At 41.0% G+C, this 18,620-nt stretch overlaps 1 protein-coding gene across 3 annotated transcripts in view; it reads right to left on the reverse strand.

Annotated features, from left to right (window-relative positions):
• LRMDA (leucine rich melanocyte differentiation associated) overlaps positions 1–18,620 on the reverse strand; it is a 671,621-nt gene that overhangs the window by 104,064 nt on the left and 548,937 nt on the right. The window contains exon 6 of one of the 3 annotated variants that reach the window (XM_064464927.1): positions 2,709–2,793. The exons of 1 other annotated variant lie outside the window; for it this stretch is intronic. In XM_064464927.1, coding sequence (XP_064320997.1) covers positions 2,709–2,793 — 85 coding nt within the window. Of the gene's footprint in view, positions 1–2,707; positions 2,794–18,620 lie in introns of those variants that run through there. One more of the 3 variants, XR_010375110.1, reaches the window with a different exon arrangement.

The following is an 18,620-nucleotide window of genomic DNA, read 5'->3' on the forward strand; positions in this document are numbered from 1 at the left end:
TGTTCTCCTCATGTACTTATATCACTTGTTAGGATGCTTGAGAATATAACATTTAACAGTGATTATTCCGTATCCATCCATGCTGATGCTGCACTGTCACATGCCGTTTCTGTGGGCTCTGAAAGTGAGAGATTTTCACAATTCCTGAATATTATCTGTACAAAATATGAAGTCAACCCAAACAGACCAGGTCCTGTCTGGAAATAATAGGCTGTACGCATGAACACAAAAGCTATACGATGCACGGCGCAACACGTGCAGAATTACGCGCTTTTTCCTCTCCCTGCAAAATTCATGGCTAAATAGAGTGAGAAATGTCCAAGTAAAACCATACCCTTCAAATACATGCAGTTTGCTCCTGCTCCCCCTTCCGATCCCCCCCAAATCAATTTACAGTGATACCAAGTCATTTGCCAGGCTTTCAGATTCTGGTAAACACAAGTTTCTCCAGGGACAAACAAGAGCACTCAAACTTACAGCATCCTCCTTCCCAGTTCGCACTGAAAACTGCCAATATTTACATATGGAACAGCTGATTCAATCATCTTTTACAATACTGAGAGCATTCAGTGAGAAATAAAATTGAGGATATTCAGGACCTAAAATAGCTCGTTTAAGTATTTCATTCTTTTCTTGGAGATTTTTCTACTGACTCCAATTCATCTTTTATGGGCTTGTGAACTTCGAGATTTTTCTTTGTATAAAAGAAGTTGATTGAGTTAATGGGCTCTGCCAGCAGGTTGTTCCAAGCTTTATTTACAACACCTGGAACTTTGGAAAGTTTTCTTAATTATTTCCTTGTGAATATATTTTATATATACGTATATATAAACTTATGGGATCATGCTAACAATGTCTCTTTAGGGCCAATTTTTTTGGATGACGCTTTCTTCCCCATTCACTTTATAACTGTGCTTAATCATCAAGGAAATTTTCAGCACGTTTAGCATGCAAAGCAGAATATTTCTGGGAAGAGTAAAGACAGAAGTAATAAAGAGTTATGTGAACAGCTAAGGGTAGAAAGTGGATAATCTGGGGAATATAATTTTCCCCTTTTATAGGAAGGGAGCAGGCATTCTCGAACCCTAGCGAAGACAGCGGTACTTGGAACCTGCCTAGCTCCGGCGCTGAACGGGCACCCACACGGACACGCCTGCAGCGCCTGCTGGAGCCGCACGAGCGCCGTATTGCGAGAGAATTCAGTCACTAATGCAGGCACACGCTTCTGAGGCTTCACGCCACTGGCATTTCTTTTGCCAAGCCTGATTCCAAAATCAGCCATGAAGCCACGCTTCTAACTCACTATCGTCTAAATAAACTGATATAAGGACACCTGGCTTTTAATGGTGCTTTTAACGTGTTTTCATAGAACTTAGGCATTTACAACATTCTCTCATTCTACCTATTGTCTTATTAGACCTCTGTTTAATCCAACACCAGAAACCCAACCTCGGTGCAAATACGCTTACCTGAAAATCAAAGCCACAACACAAATCTGGGGAATTGGGGTGGGGGGGTGGGGGTGCAGTTATTTTATTTTGGGCTTTTTCGTAATCTCTCAGGTGCATGCTCAAATCCGGGATTTTGGTTTGGTCCTTCCTCTTGTAAAAGTAGCAGTTACTACGAGAGCTCACTGTCAGAGCACAATGCACCACAGCACTTTCAGAACATCCGATTTCCACTTCACCAGATCAATTTACACCCAGACTAGGATGTAGCTTCACACCCAGCTTTAACCCTCGTGCAAGGGCAGTGATACGGGCTGCAACAAATTAAAGCCTAATCAGTTCCTTTCCTCGTCCTTCCCACCTGAGCCACGGCTCCTTTCTCAGCTGCATTGCCTGCCTGATTCCTTCAGGTTTCAGGTAACGAAGCATTTTACTAACACTGCCTCAATCTTCTGCAGCGCTGCAGAATTTGAACATACACTAAAACAAAGCTACCATCAATTCATAATTGTAAAACTGACGTTGATTCTAGTATCCTATACAAAACCTGCCTCTGTGCAAATGGTTTACATGATCAACACTAAATCAGTGTCTAATGGGGGAAACAAGAGTATTTTTGCTCTGGTTTTAAGCCAACCAAATGCTGCAAGCTTTAGAAATTTCTCCTTCGTATAACAAAGGTGAAAGCGCTTCAGTTTTTCACCTGTTCCCTGAACTCTTAGCTCCGCAGGTATGCGGAAGGAATTTAAGAATTTGCCCGAGGTGCTTTTTGAGTTCTAAGGATTGGTGAAAAAGGAAATTGAACACTGAATCGCCTTTAATGTTGAAAAACACAGAAGAATCCCTTTTTATTGCAATGAAAACGTATTAACATTTCAAAATTACAGCCCTAAACTGTTAAACTGCCAAAAATCTCTCTCTTTACAAATATTAGAAAGTTTACAAATTCTCTCAAAATGACCAATGCTGCATGTAATCATCTACTTAGTGATATTTAAGCACTCTAATCTCTTTACATTTTTCTCACACACACACAAAAAATATCACTCAGTGTTATTATCCATAGATTTATTTGCCTTCCCAGTAGACTGCCTTTAAATCCCATTCAATAAGAGTTAAAAATCTGTAGTCCTGACAGGTATGGTTTTCCCATCTAGTGTTCTCCGTAAAGTGCTAGTGCCGCAGTAACTGATACGGAGAAGGCCTCGGAGCAAAGCTTACCGCCTCGCAGCCGCTCACACCGACAAGTTTGGGTCCTACCTCTGTGGTTGGTGAGGTCTCTGGATCCCGACGGCAGAGGGGTGTAGTGCATCTCTGGAGAGGTGGAGGCAGCATCACCGGAGGCCTGGGCGACAAAACAAACGTTATCGGCACTCTGGGTAAAAGTCAGTGATTACGCAAAGAGGCTGCACCTGCGAGATGAGTGCTGTGATGTGGGTACAGGTGCACAGAGTCACCAGCCACGGAGGATTAATTAGTGCTTGCTAAGGCTGCCTGCAGTCCTCCAGGGTAGTTGTACTGGCAAGAGTTTGCACAATGATATTAGGTATCGTTACTAAAAGAATATTCTCATACAGCTCACAGCTTCAAAAGATTAACCTTTTTATCGGGAGATCTTTGGCAAACGTTAAAAATGTTCCTTTTGGTGAAACAGGCTAATATTTACCTGGAAAAAGTTACGAGTGAGTCCATAGGTAAGAAAGGAGACACAAAGTAGAAAGCTGGGATAAGATAACGTACTTCTCAAAACTAAGCAAAAACCTGATTCTGCCATTCTGCTGTCCTGGGACCTAAAGCAAAGGGATCTCTTAAAAATTAATGATAATGCCTATAATGCACAAAAGTGGACAAGTACATAGAATTGTTGCTAACAAACACTGAAAAACACCAAAAGTCTAATGCATTTAAAGAAGTACGTACCAAGAAGCCTTGCTCAGAATCCTTAAAAGCAAAATGTTAAGGGAGAAGAGAGGAAACCCAAGTCTTTCTCCATAATAAACACTTCAAGACCCTACAATTCCAATGCAAAAAGATTAGACTGCGGAGCTTTAGTTTACAATAATCTTCACGCAGCTGGAGATTTCATCTGAAGGAAAGAGCAATATAAAGCCAAGATAAGCCACATTTACCACCTTACTTTTTAGTTACACGGCAGCAGTGTTGCATTGTTAGGAGGAGAGAGGGAAATAAAGGATTGAGTCGGTGAATACGAACCATCATCACCGGTTTTAAAATTTAGCTGAAGTTAGATGGGTTCATATCACAGCAGTGGCATGTCCAGCCTCAGGTACAGAGCTTGCTCTGGAGCGATTACAATCTACCCACTGCAACGTACCTAAGACAAGGACGGGCTTTAACAGAAGACACAAAGGCCAGCGGTCACCAAAAGTTACATGATGATTTGCAATAGAATAAAGAGAAGAAACACAGAAGCTAAACTATTTCTCAAATCTCATGGTAATTTACTAAAGGGAGTCTTGAGGAACTAATTGCTATCTTCTGTGCAGGTTGTTCCCTAATGATATATTGGCCTATCAGCTGCAAAAGTCAAAGAAATCCACCTCAATCTTACTTCTTAATTTGTAATTAACCATATCCTCAAAACTATTTCTTTTTAACTGAAATGAATTCAAAACCAGATGACAATGTCTGGTTAAGATGAAAGTGTAAAATAGGGCTATAATGTTTTGGAGAAGAAAAAGGTTAAATACTAATTAAAATCTTCATTGCCAGCCTAAACCTGCGAACGACAATCGGAACACGCAGCTCAATGTACCCTGAAGTACTGGAAATCTTCCTTCTGATGACCGCATCTCATAACATCTCAGAGCACATAACATCTCAGAGGATGGGATAGATGCCCCTGACACCCAGCAATGTAACATCTGAAGATAATTTCAGGAACAGGCACGTCTTCACCACTGTTTTCTTTGGGCCTAATTGTTCTGGGTAAGACAAGAAGAAAAATGTCACTAACTCTTTAACGTAAGACTTCATCCCTGTAAATCACTCCAAAAGCTGGAGGAGTAAGTGGTCTCGTACTGTACACTCTAGATGTTATCTGCCTATTCAAGTGTACTTATTTGGGGCTCTGATAATAGTGAAGGCTTCTCTTTGGTACTTTTAATCTCAATTTAGACTGTTGACAGCTTGATGATAGCTTTTCCTAAAATTACTGGAAGAGACTTTGCCTTTTCAGCAATACACCACCGAGTGAGCAAAACTCAAGAGCTTCTAAAAAGGATATTGGAGCGAAGGCGCAATTTAGCTTTATTTCCAATTTTAGGAAAAGCAAGAACAGGAGGGTTTGTTTATTGGTGTTTTGCTGTTATTTTATGTACAGTATATAATTCCCTGTCAAATACAGAACAGTTTTCACTACCTTTGAGCTAAGCATTCAGTTAGAGCAACTTTAATTCTATGGAATACCATCCAGGGTTAGGACTGTTTTGCACAAACACCGGCTGGAGTTCTGAATCACGTTTCTGAGTCAGCCTCTGCACCAGCAGAGAGCGAGCTATTTGTTTTCCCCACCGCATAGTGACGCCTGGACCTAAGCTATTTTCCAAACAGATTTGTAGAGTGCATTACTCTTAATATTCGCAGGACTATTTTGACAGTGACGCACTGACATGTGACAGTTGTGTCTGCAAGTACTGGATACACGTGCATCACAAGCTCTTGTTGCAGTGGAAAGGAACTACCAATAGCTTTGAGGAAAGCTGGTTAAAACGGGTGCCACCTTCAGTTCCCAGGCACAGGTCACCAAATAGCTCAGCAAAGAATTTCTAACGGTGTTATTACAGGAGGAGCTTGTACTCTTGCAAGCATTACAGTGACCCGAATTTTGCAGTACAAGGTTATCAAAGTTACAAGGCCAATAGGGTTAAACTACTCACAGCCTAAGTTATGCACATAACCAAACATTGGCTAAATTGAGGTGTCTCTGCCTTCATATTAACCTGTAAGTTTTGTCCGAGCTAAGAATTGTTGTACTTGATACTAAATGGACAGACTGTAGAAGAGTACCAGATTTTCAAACCATATTCATCAAAATTACACATCCTGTAGAATCTGCAGTAGGAAAAATACACAGACAACAACCAACCAACCAACAAAAAACCCAACCAAAAAAAAAAAACCCCAAAGCCTAAACTTTGAAGTCATTTTAACTAAAGCAATGGTTATTGTTTAGGAAATTGTACTTTCTGTTGACGAGGAAGACGTGGCTTGATATTAGTTATATTGGCTATAACGGAATATCATTAATACCCGTTGATAGCTGATATTCTATTTGTGTCACGGAGCTTGTATTTGTACCCTGGTATTTCTCTACTAATACTTACCGTCATTTCTAAGCAATGCCACAAACTCCTTGCACACCTACACACACCAGTAACTGAAGTAGCCATCAGTGTATTATACCTGACATGGACTTATGGAAAGATGTGGTAAGTGAGATTACATACAAACATACTCACACACACATACAAGCAAGGGAAGATTTCCTTAGCTAAATAAAAGTTTAATTCCAAAATATTTTCAGAGGACATCACAGAGAGAAGTCTTCGCCTGATCAAGCCAGCATCCAAAAGATCCTAGCATGTGCTAGGGTGCAGAATGAGACGGGGTAGCAAAACCCAAAATAATTAAGAAAATATTATTTGCTATGGGGCTCAAGACATAGACTAAGGATTCTCTTGTATCTGATACCTTAGAAAGATTTTAAGTGTTTGGGATTTCTTTCTTGCAACATATTTGTCATCTAGTGTGGGAACATCTCAAACCTCCAGCATTTTCTTTAGGGAACTGATGAAGAGGCAAATTTCTTGGGGACAGCATGATACTCATTCTCTAAGCCTGACCCACAATTATCAAGAATTCTTGTGGTCTGTGATACTGCTGTTTGTTTCCATTCATCACAGTTTTAACACTTGTCAAAGTCATCTAGTAAGGTCACAGAGAAATGACCTTAGCAATTTGAAAGCTCGTTGCTTCTCATTTGGTGATTTACATTCAAATAAAAATGGAAAACAACATTGTGACATTGCAGCGATCAGCCCAATGGTACATCTCACGTTACCAGATTCAAAACTTGGATTTAGTAAGAAAGTATGAGTTATTTCAAAAGATTTTTAATATATCCACAGGGAAACTACAATTAAAATGCAGGAAATCACTGCATTATCCATTTTTTAAACTGGCAAAAACATTTCTCCAGAAAGATATATGATTAATGGGACAATCTGTGGTGTAGTTCCAACTGAAAGTATCAACCCATACTCGCGTTTGAAAAACTTCTCCTTTTATGTAAGCAAACAGTAATATTTTCCTGATAAGCTTATCCTGTCTCAAATGCACCCAATGCTTAAAATTAATCACACTTTAACAGATACGTGGCTTACTATAATTTTAAGAAATGTCTGCGTAAACATCTACTTAGGCTACGGACTGCTTTTGGATCTCTTGGGCTCACATATCTCCCCCAAGAGACACAATGGCAACAGTCTTCAATAATTCATATCTATTTTGAAAACTTGCCTGCGTAGCTGCCTACCGATACATCAGCCATGTGTCGAATCTACCCCTTTGTAGCACTGGCGGCAGCAGCTCCCATGGCTTAACCCGTGAGAACATTGGACCATCGTGATTTGTTCACATTTGTGATAAAATGTACAGAAGCTTTCCATTGAACTCCTCCTCGAATTTTTTTTTCCAGAAACCTTTAGACACAACTAACTAGAAATTAACTGTTTACAGATTAAATGTGTATCTATAAATCATGTGTAAATGTGTGATGAGGAACACAGGCTGTCTAATAACAGAAAAAAAGATTTAAATGTATTTATTTGGGGTTGAACTTATGACATGCTTGCAGAGAGTATCAAAACACTGCTTTAGAGGGACCGTTCCTTCCCATGAGTTTGCAGGGCACCAAGCGCAACGGGGCTTTCATTTCACTGTGAGGTCTTAGAGACTTGGGATAGCAGCAAATATTACGGGAAGCAACAATATACCAAGTCTTTAACCGTTCCGTCCTAGGGAGCGGTCAGGGAAGGACAACTTTATTCACAATGTATTGGCTTTTCTATGAACTCAGGAATATACAGCCAGAGAAAGGAAGGGATAAAGTGTGAGCGGAGGAAATAAAGGAAGGGGCTAGAAATGCACGAACGCAGGACCTGAGAGGACCACTGTACACGGAGGCTACAGAAGGGTCCTGCTTCCTTCTCCATACCTGTAAACCAGCCCAGAGGTGTCAGCGAGCCAGCCTGAGTTTGCCACCCACCCCAGTTCTGTTATGTTCCAGAAAGCCAACAGGTGGCACGGCATGCCACCGTGGGAGGGCGCTGCCGCGACGAAATGGGACCTCCCAGCTCCCCTGCTCCACAGCCAAGCTCGGGTGACTCCCAGTTAGCAGTTGCCTTTATTAAACAAACCTCCAGCATCAATTAGAGTCACTTTAATTAAGGGGGAGACGGGGAAGAGATGCACGGTGTTATCACGACTTGCCTGATCTCTATCAGCTTACTGAGGTGACGTCCTCACCCGGCATAGAAATAGCGATTTATTGTAAAATCTGGTTTGAGACGTTTGACCACGGTGCTGAAAAACAGAAGAACGTAGCAGCTGAGTATGGGGCGGGAGACGGGAAAGAAGGAAAGGGGTATCGCCCGCTTTTGTCTCAGTGTCACGCCTTTGACTGCGCCTCTCGTATTTGGCTGAATGTCTCCAAGATCTGAACAACTTACTTTCATCAGCAGCCTTTTTTTAAAAAATTAAAACCAGTAATTTAACCAGTCCTAATAAAGAAGACAAACACAATCTGATTACTCTGAACTGATATGCCATTTTACTTTATTTTTATAGAAGTATCTCATTAGAAATAATTTCGTAGAGAAATATAAGGAATCTTTTTCCCAAGGTTTTAGGTTTTGTGTTTTGGCTTTTTTTTATTGATAATTAAGAGAATTCATTGGACAAGAAACAAACGTAAGGGCAGGTGTTGGTAAGATAAGGGATTTTTGTTGTTGTTTTATCCTTTTTTGCCTACTAATCTAATACTCATAATAATAATTTTTCAAAAAATCATCAGGAGTCTGACCTTCTGAGTCTGTGATGCATAACTTCTAGCATGATGTGGAAGTGCAAAAGGATGCAAACACAAAGTAAAGCGTGAAAGGGGAAAAAAATAATGCAAATAATAGCATTTAGAAGAAAATGAAGTCAGCCACACACCAGCAACCGGGTCTCAAGAGTCTGGGAGTCTAATTCGACTAAAGGAAAGTTTCGTTTGTTTAATCCCCGAATTCCACTCGTCAAGGAATAAAACCCCCAATATTGGACGGTACTAGTAAGGGAGCTTCCTGTGCAGTATCAGCATATACCGCACATCTGCTGCATCGAAACAAATTTGTAGGGACCGATGGTTCAAAAATACAAACGCTCTGCTGGTTTTGGCAACCGCATACATTCCTCCAAATACTGCTGAAGGAAGTAAAGGGGGACTGTAGTTCAGATAAGCCAATCCTCTTTGAATCATGGTTTGAGAAACAGTAAAATTTAAATGACTCCGCTTTCCAAATCAAATCTCTCTGCTAGACATTTCCTTTTTACAGTTCTAAACACAAGAATAAACAAAAAATTATCTAATATTTATACCTCTGTTAGCAAAAAATGCTGCAACCCATTTCTGGCATTTTTAAATTCAATAAATAACACCAGTGTCTCAGCTATAATCAGGAGTGTGACTTTGAACTCAGCAAATATTCATTCCGGACATTTTAGCAGCCTATTTTCATATGCGATGCTATTAATAGAGTAGACCAAATTATTACAGTACTGGGAAGACAAGGAGAACAGCAATCTTATATTTTGGTTGGCCTACCAATTCCAATGACCTTTAATGAGAAAAGGCAAGAGAATTTTGCTTATTTAACAGAAGTAGTGGAGCTTAAGAAGATTCAAAGCACTTCAGAATCTATTTCCCTTATTCTCATATAAGAGAGATCATCACTTCTCACTTGGATTTACTTTACCTTTTGGTTTTCACTTAGTGTTAAATTGCAAGGTTGAAAGCAGGGTACAACTGGATCAAAAATGTAAATGAACATCAGATAATTCTTATGCATTTAGGCTTAATTGAGTGTAATCGATATGTCTGGTGTGCAGCCAAATTCAACTATTGTGAAAAGCACCTAATATATGGACATTATTTTTGGACTACTGAATGCCAGAAAATAATGAGCTGGCATTCAGCTTTGGTGAATCAGACCTTGAATTTTCATCTAAGAGCAGTTCTGAATTATTACTGAAGATAAGGTGTAAATGTGCAAGGGAATTTTATCCATGTTTCTCCCATGAATCATAAATGAGGAAAAAAATTACAGTCTAAATTGCACTTAAAAGGAATAAAGTCTTTTCATGTCATACATGATTTATCAAAATGATCTCATTTTAAGAGTACTGTGGTGTATCTTGATTAATAACATTAGTAAGCATGATGAATGGCCTCTTTAATGGTAACACAGAATTTATTGGCAAAATCCCTGCTTCTACCAAAAAGAGTGGGAAATAAAACACACAGCAGCTAGTAACTTGCAGAAACAGCTTAAGTAAGCTCTCTCCTATTTTGCATTTAGAGATCTATAAAAATTCTTAATTTCAGTTTATACTCGGGTTCATTTTGGAAACAAGTAACAGGTTTTAGCTCGTGTTGCGGCTCTAACCAGGACAGAAGTCACCCTGCAGTCCCCTGCAAAACGAGCTGAACTCTGCATGTACTGTAAGAGGATGTGGTGTATTAAGGTCTTTCGAGAACATCGGCCCCCATCCCCTTATGACCTTTTTCAATATCCTCTTCATATTGCTTTAATATCCTAAATGCTTCCCTTCTCCCATTACTCCATCTTCCCCCTCCTCCCACCCCCCTTTTTTTTTTTAAGCCTGCTCCAGCCTGCCCTAACTAATTTCCTTTTGGGCTGACAGATCAGAGGCCTTCCTACCACTGTTCCTTTTAGACCTGTGAAGCCCTCCTCGTAATCCTGCTGCTTGTCCACAATTAATCTTTCCAGTTGCCACATTATTAACACTACCACCCACAGACAGAGGATGCCTGAGCGCGGCTGGACACTCGCTCCCCACTGGAGCATCAAAGTTGTCAATCACGCACTAGTCAGAAAGTTGCCTGCTGTCAACATCAGAGGTTTTCATCCTCTCCTACCCGCTGATCAAACATTTTTCTTCAGAAGATTAATTCAAAGTCCCCACCCATTTCCTCCCATATCCTCTTTCCCTTTTAGGTTTACTCAATGATCCATCTTCTCTATGGAAAAGGAGGCAGTGTATAATAGAAATCCTTTCAAAACAAAAGTTCGGCAAAACTAAATTTAAATCCCAGCTGTTATCAACCTCTTCCCCCCCGCGCAAGTTAAACACCTTAAAGAGCTTGGATTAGACCTAGTCACAAATGCCTTTCTTTGATCAAAGGCTCCGAGACTTTACACAAATATAATCACAAGGCAATGACTGCATCTAAGGAGCCTGAATTGATTTGTTCTACTGTAACGTATAGCATACAAAAACACCCGTCGGGTTTTCTGACTGCCAAGACCACTCTTTTTCAGCTAAACAGAATTTTAGCCCAGATCTTTAATCAAGAATTTTAGCATCTTCTTAATACTAATTTTTCAAGCTTAATTAAAAAAAAAAAAAGTGACTTCTTACAGCGTGGTATTTGCTTTGTATCTTTTTAAAAATTTTATCTTAGCTACCCACATGTAAAAGCAGAAGGATGCAAGGGGTTCTGCTGCTCGCTCGGTTCAGTTTAATGAGTTGAAGGAAAGCAGCTTTGCTATTACCACCCCTTCCTAATCGTATACCAGATTCTAATATTTTCATTTGCGATGAGTTAAAGCTCGCTGCTCAAGTGGCTCAGTATCGTTCGTTATGGTAGAGAACAGGATGCGTCCCTAAAGGAGCACTGAAACATGCTAGCAACACGACAGTGAACGGAAGGAATACCCATTAACACAATCCAACAAGTAATCTGTTCACTGTAAAACTTAATGCTAGGTTTTAAAATAAGAATAAATCCATTTAAAATCGCACTACAAAGTAAATTCGGTGTTGCTAAATCATAGTCGTCCCTAAAATAGATTTTCCTATGTTCTTGCTTCTCTTAGACTGGTATTACTAAAAATCAGGGAATCGACAAAAGACCCCGAAAAGTATAAAACAATAAAGGAAAATCTGCTGGTCTTGACTCCCGGTCTGGGTTAGGGAAGGTAAATCCAAACAAGAAGCACGTTTTATCTTGCATTTCTTGACCAGCATCTTTACATTCTTCACCCTCCGGGAACACCCATGCTGCCTTCTTTTCACCTGCAGCACGCAGGATTCAATGGGCTTACACGCCAGTAAAATGAAGTGCAAGAAAAATAACCACGAATAGGCCCGTCATACCCCAAACCAGAAAACTGCAACTTTCACTAAAGAATTTTGAGTGGTCACAGACAGCTCTCCTTTGAGGTGTCCTGTAAAGCGGACCACAGAGGACCCCCCAGCTGCCAGCAGATGCTAACCCTCTTCTTCCAAGGTCCCACCTCAGCAACGCCGAAACGTGCCATTTATTGCATTTCACTAGCTGCCCAACAGCTCCGAAGGAGCGACGGGCCAGTACTGCGGGTTCAGGTATTGCAGCTTCAACACAACATGCACAAGCATCGGTAGGTCACGGAGGCGAAGGGAAGTACACTGATGAGGTATTAGCTCCCAAGTTTCCTTCAGTCACTCCCTGCAATATTTTCAGCCAATTCCATCACAACTACAGAACGCAGCACGACTGGAGCAATTACTGGGATCAGACTCTGCTATGGCATGGCGACAGCACACCAGCCACATCCAAACACAGCCGCAGAACTCAGACACACATTACACACAACACACTTAGTACTTTTCATCCACCTGTATTTGGAAACGCAGATGGTTCAGAACGTCTACGCTTGGTTTTGCCAATCTAGTATGTCTATATAGTCTTCAAAAGCCGAGACAGAATCAGCGAGGTGAATTGCTTTTTTTAGATAGGAACCTCTGAGACCGCTCCATAAATTAAATCAGTAACATAATTTCATCGCTTCCAAACACATCCAACGACAACCGGAGGAATGCAGAACTGCGTACGTTTCACTGGCCAAGCACAGTTGTTCGCAACACCGGAGGGTTTTCTCTGCGTTGCCATTCACCCTGCCGTCCCCCGCTTGCGTAATTTGTTTTCAGAAGCATGGACAATGCTGCAAAAATGAAAGCCAGGTCCTAAAACCTGTGAGCTCGCAGCAGTTAATGACAATTGCTGGGCTGCACTGATCTCCTTGCTCAGTGGGCACAGGCGTGAAGAAATGGGAAGGTTAAAAATGCTTTCAAGGCATCTTCATTCTCTCACGTGGGAATACAACCGAATTGCAGCTAAAAGCTCTTGCCACACTACTCAGTCAGCAGAAGGGGGTGCTGTAGTGTAACCTATTTAAAATGCAAATAGAGTAACTTTTGTAACAGCAGATTAAAACTAGCGTTTTATTCACTTGGCGTACCCACAGCACACTGAACGCTGGAATGGGGCTCGCCACTGCACACCGCAGGTTATTAATAGAGCTCAGAATGGTGTTGCTAAATGTGCAAGTTAAAAGCAAATAAACAAAAATGGATTTATCTGTGGTATTTATTCTCCGGGAGAATTCAGCGAGGCCCGCCTTACACTGCACATTTGTTTATCCAAGATCACCGAGGCCTTTTTTTTTTTTTTGGTAAGTATTTGATTGACAGTGACTTACCACAGTCTGAAGTTCTGGGATATGTGATCTATAACATTAATATTCTAGAGAGAAACGAAGGTATTTCCAACTTGGACAAATAAAAACTATTAAATAAGACACGCGGGAAAGAGTATAGTGCTCAACCGCTACTGTCTGACAGGCCTTTCTGGCCTCTCGGGAACTACCAGCACATGAGAAAACACAGAGTCAAAGGACTCAGCAGAACCAAATCAACACTTTGTGCTATGGCTTTACACTTCATTTTCCTGCAGCGTCAGGTGTTAGGGCAGGCAAGTGGGTTTCTCCTCTATATTCAAGCCAATTCCTGTGTTCTTCATCTCGTTCTCTCAGAGATTCATCAAAAATGCGATTTAATTACATCTCCCCCCCCACCTCCCCCTCCCAAAAAGAGTGTAAACATGACTCCTTTTTATCTCCTGATACATCTGGACAAGTAGACAATGTGCTAAAACAAAATAAATCTGCCCTGACAGTCACATCAAAGGGTTCAGCTAGGGGCTTGCAGCTACTTAAGGCACAGGAATGTTGTTGCTAAGCATCGCTCTACAACCTATCAGTCCCTTAAAGAAGAGCTTTTTTCTTTCAGAGGGAGATGAGGAAAGCTGGAGAGTGGGAACCAGACTGCAAAGGGAGATTGGGGATTTTGGAGGATTTTGAAGCTTAAAGTGAATTGTGTGAAGAAAAGGGGGTTTGGTTTGGTTTGTTTTGCTTCTTGACATACAGTCTATCTTTGGCGGGGGCGGGGGGGGGGGAAGTAGGGGAGGAAGGAGGGGTTAAAACTTGTTGATGAAACATCCTCTGAATTTTCCCCTTGGATAAAACCAAGCAAAGTCTTTGATATCCTTTTTCAAATCCCCGTACTTAGAGCAGATTCAAAATAGACAGATTGTGACCAAAAGCAAGAGGGCTGGGGTACCCAGCCTGTTAGAAGTATATTGCACACACATCCCACGCCCTGCCTTTCTGTCAAGCATTTGAGAGAGACGTGAAACCAACAACAGTGTCCATATCTAATAAACGTGCTCTACTGGGAAAGAAAACTTTTGATACATGTGCACATAACACAATTTGATGCTCAATTTAGTAGGAAAAACTACTCCCTTTACAGAGAAGCCCTCACCGAAACCATCAGTCTTCCACGCCGTGCCCTGCAGGACTTGATTTGTACATGTTTAGCGCTCAGAACTCCAAGTGGAGCCAAAGCAAGGTAAAACCGTGCTAAAAATCAGACCGTAGAACTATATTAATTATAAACACAGCCACAGTGAAATGGACAGCTAAAAATCCGAGTTACGCTCTCCTCTCACAGGCGCAGAAGCATACCCAAGGCAGACAGACAATCCAGCCTGGAAAGTATGAAACAATTAGTTTCCAAGCTTAATTATCCTGAAGGCAAGCCAAGAAAACCAGTAGCTTGCTTACAGCAACCACTGAGAGGTGAACGGACTTTGATCACATCCCTGGCTTTTCAAAACCAGCTTTAAAAAAAAATCCTCTTCCCTTTTTAAGAATTAAACAAAGAAAATGTGAAACGGACTCATTGTACGCGCAGGGTAACTATCAAGAACATGAACAATTACTGAGCCCGTGATATTGCACAAATAAATAACACTTAGCATTATCTTCAGCACTATCATATTTATTAAACAGTGACTGAGGGCAGCAGTAACCATTTTTATTGTCCCATATAGCTCTTATTTTCTAATTAAACAGAAGGTTATTTCCACTGCCAATGCAGCCATTTATCTTATTTGAGTGTTACATAATATTTTTTGCCAGCCAAGCCTGACTATAAAGTGTTCTGTGTGGTGAACTGTGGCCCAACTTGCTTCCCTGTTTGGTAATCATAGAAATGGGCCATTTTGTGCCGCGTTAATAAATAAACTTTTTGCAATTTCTCCTAAAACATGATAAAGCTCACACTTTGTCCTACCCTCTAGCTTCAATACAAGGGCAATGAGCTGTATTATTAAAGATATAGGTCAAGCAAACCTGATGATTTCAATCCTGTGGGGTGCTTTAGAAACTGTTGTCATATTACTGAGATCATTCCGCTGTTCCTAATTATTCCTCTTGGTTGCTTCACATTTCAAGTGATTTCTCTCACACTTATGTCAAAATTTATAAGCCGCTCTGTGTAACAACACTACATTATTTCCTCACTTGTTATGGTAATATAGGACAGAAACTAGGAGAATGCTTTAATCTAGCTGACAAGGATAATGTAGTCTAGAAATGTAATAAACTTTGTATTCTACTACAGAGTTGGGGTTTTCTTTTCCTACCACGAAACGTTTCATATAGATAGACATCTTAGAAAAACTAATTGCTACAATAACTTGAATATCCTCTTATCTGAGTTGCTTTTATCAGGAAAAAAAAAATGTATCAGCATTAAAGCGTTCACTCCAACAGCTTGTGCCTCCTCCTTATTCCCATAATCGCTATTCTGCAACGTTCTGTTGACTGTACTGTAAGGCTACGTATTGCCGAAGGAAACCCATCTCGGAGAAATCTGGGCATCGCACGAACAGTGCAAAACATCTGTAATTACCAGGCTGGGCTTTCACAGTGCTGTAACACATCTCGGGCTGACTGGCACAAGATTTTATTTGCACTAAGTAGCCTGAGACTGGGAAAACATAAAATCAACTTTATGTGCTAGCTGCGTGTTCTACGGTGTCTTCTGAAGGATTTCAGAGTGTCAGGAAAGCTGCCGGCGGAAAGGGTAGTCTGAAGGAAGGTTTGAATTGAAAAGCCAGGCACTGCTGACTGTGAGGGCTCACCCACGGAAGCATCATTTCCTTGAGAACATACTGGAGGGTACAAAATTACATTAAAAAGAAAAAAAAAACCCCACGCACAAAATAAAAACCCCAAACCAACAACCAAACCAAACCACGACTCCAGCTAGAAAACGTCGTATGAGTAACTCATACGTGACATCCATCCACTATTTCTGGGGCTAATTTTGCTGAAGTAGCTTGTGAGTGCAATTTGCTGAATTTGTCAAATGCCTGATGGGCTTTTAAAGTACTTTTAGTCTTGAGCAAACTGAAACAAACACTAACAGACCTGTGAAAAAAGACCTACTGCCTCAGAGCTTTGTGCTGTATCATCATGATAGTGCAACACCGAGTCCACTGCAGCGACGTCACCAGGCAATCAGATCGGAATAGGAGCACTGGTCTACAATAGCAACCTTTAAAGGGACTTTTTTCCAGACACACGAAAAACACGAAAAAGAATATTTAATTGAGGATGCTCGCAGGAAACAGAGAGGAGGCAAAGATGAAGCTAGTGTTGTTCCCGTTAGAAATACTCACAAACAGCCCTGTCAGGAGGTAAAATAAAAGGATGAATACAGAGCAGATTTGGGGTTTTGTCTCAGTTCCTGCTTCCTAGGAGAGTTGATGGCCTGACTGAAGAGAATATTTGCCAGGTCTTGCGGAGAGGGGGGGAGGGAGCAAGAGGCACTAAAAAAACCTTCTGAAGGCTTTCACATCTGGGTCCCAATTAGAAAAACTGGAGTCCCTGTCATGTCCTGACAGTCAGCGGGTGAACTGTTCATGTGTTTATAAAGTGAGATTTCCCTCTCCTATGGCTTCTTTCCCAGCCAGAAGACCCAGCACATATGCAATACACACTTTGCCTATTCCTTTTGGCTCTTCAGCTACCACCTGTCTGTAGGTAAAACCTTCTAAAGCTGATGATTTTAAGCGAGTGTCTACGTTCAGGTTTGTTTCCACAGCGGATACCAAAAGATGTCGTGTCACAGCCAATTTTAAAGCTGAGCTGTGATGGAGAGAGCATTTAGGCCTATGACTTACATGGCACAATACAATGCAAATACAGGAATTTGGGGGAGAACCCAAATGTGGTTAACCAATATATCCTTAATTTGTAAAGCACCTGCTTAGAAAACAAGCTCTTAGGGGACTGATTGACCACAGGAACAGGAAGCAATTTTAGGATCCTCAGAGATTAAGGCATGAGAGAGATGATCAGATACAAAAACATTAAACTGCAGTGCCATATGACAGTAACACATGAGTATATTTAGCTGGTTTTTTAGTGATTCAGAATACACTAAAAACAATGGGAGACGCTACACACTATAAGAGGGGGAGGCAATAAAAATAACTACGGAAAATATAATTACATGAATTTGTTAAACACAAAAACCACTGAGGCACACAAGAAACACGGTTGCAGTGCTAATGCTTTAGGATTTCTTAACTCCATCTAAAATAATGTCCTGCATAAAGGAGTTCAGAGCTGACTGAGACTTCTTGTCTATATATATCAGAAATGCATAACAAGAGGGAGGTGAACTCCATAACACAATTAAGCTAATTAATGTTTGTAATTACTTTTCTTAAACTTATTAGTAAGTGATGTCTGTTTTTTTATTTCATTCGGACGGTACCTTCACCCCACATGAGAGGAGAGAAAAGAGAGCAGAAGAGTCATTTTATCTCAAAACTCCTTTTCCAAGCTCTGTGGTGCTTTTTGGGAGCTCAGCCTGGCCATGAAATACCAGTAAAAGCGAGAAGTTTTTTGTTTCTTGAGGTGACGGACTTCATGAATACTGTCCTAAAATGCACTGGGTTCTGCCTCGCCGAGAGCCTTTCTACGCTCCCACTGAAGAGATGCTCTAACTAGCGGTGCCTGTCCATAAAAGGCAGAAAGCACCTGACAAAGCCCATCCCTCAGCTCTAGAAACTATTCCCCCAAACCTGCACAGCTTCAGGACATACTGCAATTCAGGGGTGAGGGGAGTTTTTTGTAAGGCAGAGTAACTGCCCGTTTAGAGGACTATGGAACTTTCCTGGGTTTCAGCTGCTGCTGTGGTTACTTCCACGGCTGACGTGTACTGAGCACTTCCAGTCTTGGCTAAAAAACTGCCATCTATGTACAATCTGTCACAATTCTAGGAAATCTGTTCCAACAACTTAGCGTTGCCATAAAAATTCTTCTTGTTTTTTCTACCCTGGGTGTGTAAGCTTCAGTACAACAGCTGGTTCTTTTCATACCCGCTGCCCATTAGATGGAAGCTCTCAATCTTATTCCTCATGATGCTGTTGACTTGAGGTGATGCCATTGATACCCTGTGATCAGCTCTCCTCTTCACACCACCTTGGTTACGCAAGAGAGACAGAATTCCCTGGAATTCCTCGCCATATATTATCTTATCCATTCTTCTAAGAAATCACTTGCCTTGTCCCCCTCAGGTCTCTCTCCAGTCTCCCAGCAACTTCCTAGAACCACAAGCTTCTGCAAACCTAAACATGGTGTTCTAGTAGCAGTTGTACCACTAACAAATACAATGATAATATTA

The sequence above is a fragment of the Phalacrocorax carbo genome, chromosome 13 (genome assembly GCF_963921805.1).
Source record: "Phalacrocorax carbo chromosome 13, bPhaCar2.1, whole genome shotgun sequence".
Lineage (NCBI taxonomy): Eukaryota > Metazoa > Chordata > Aves > Suliformes > Phalacrocoracidae > Phalacrocorax > Phalacrocorax carbo.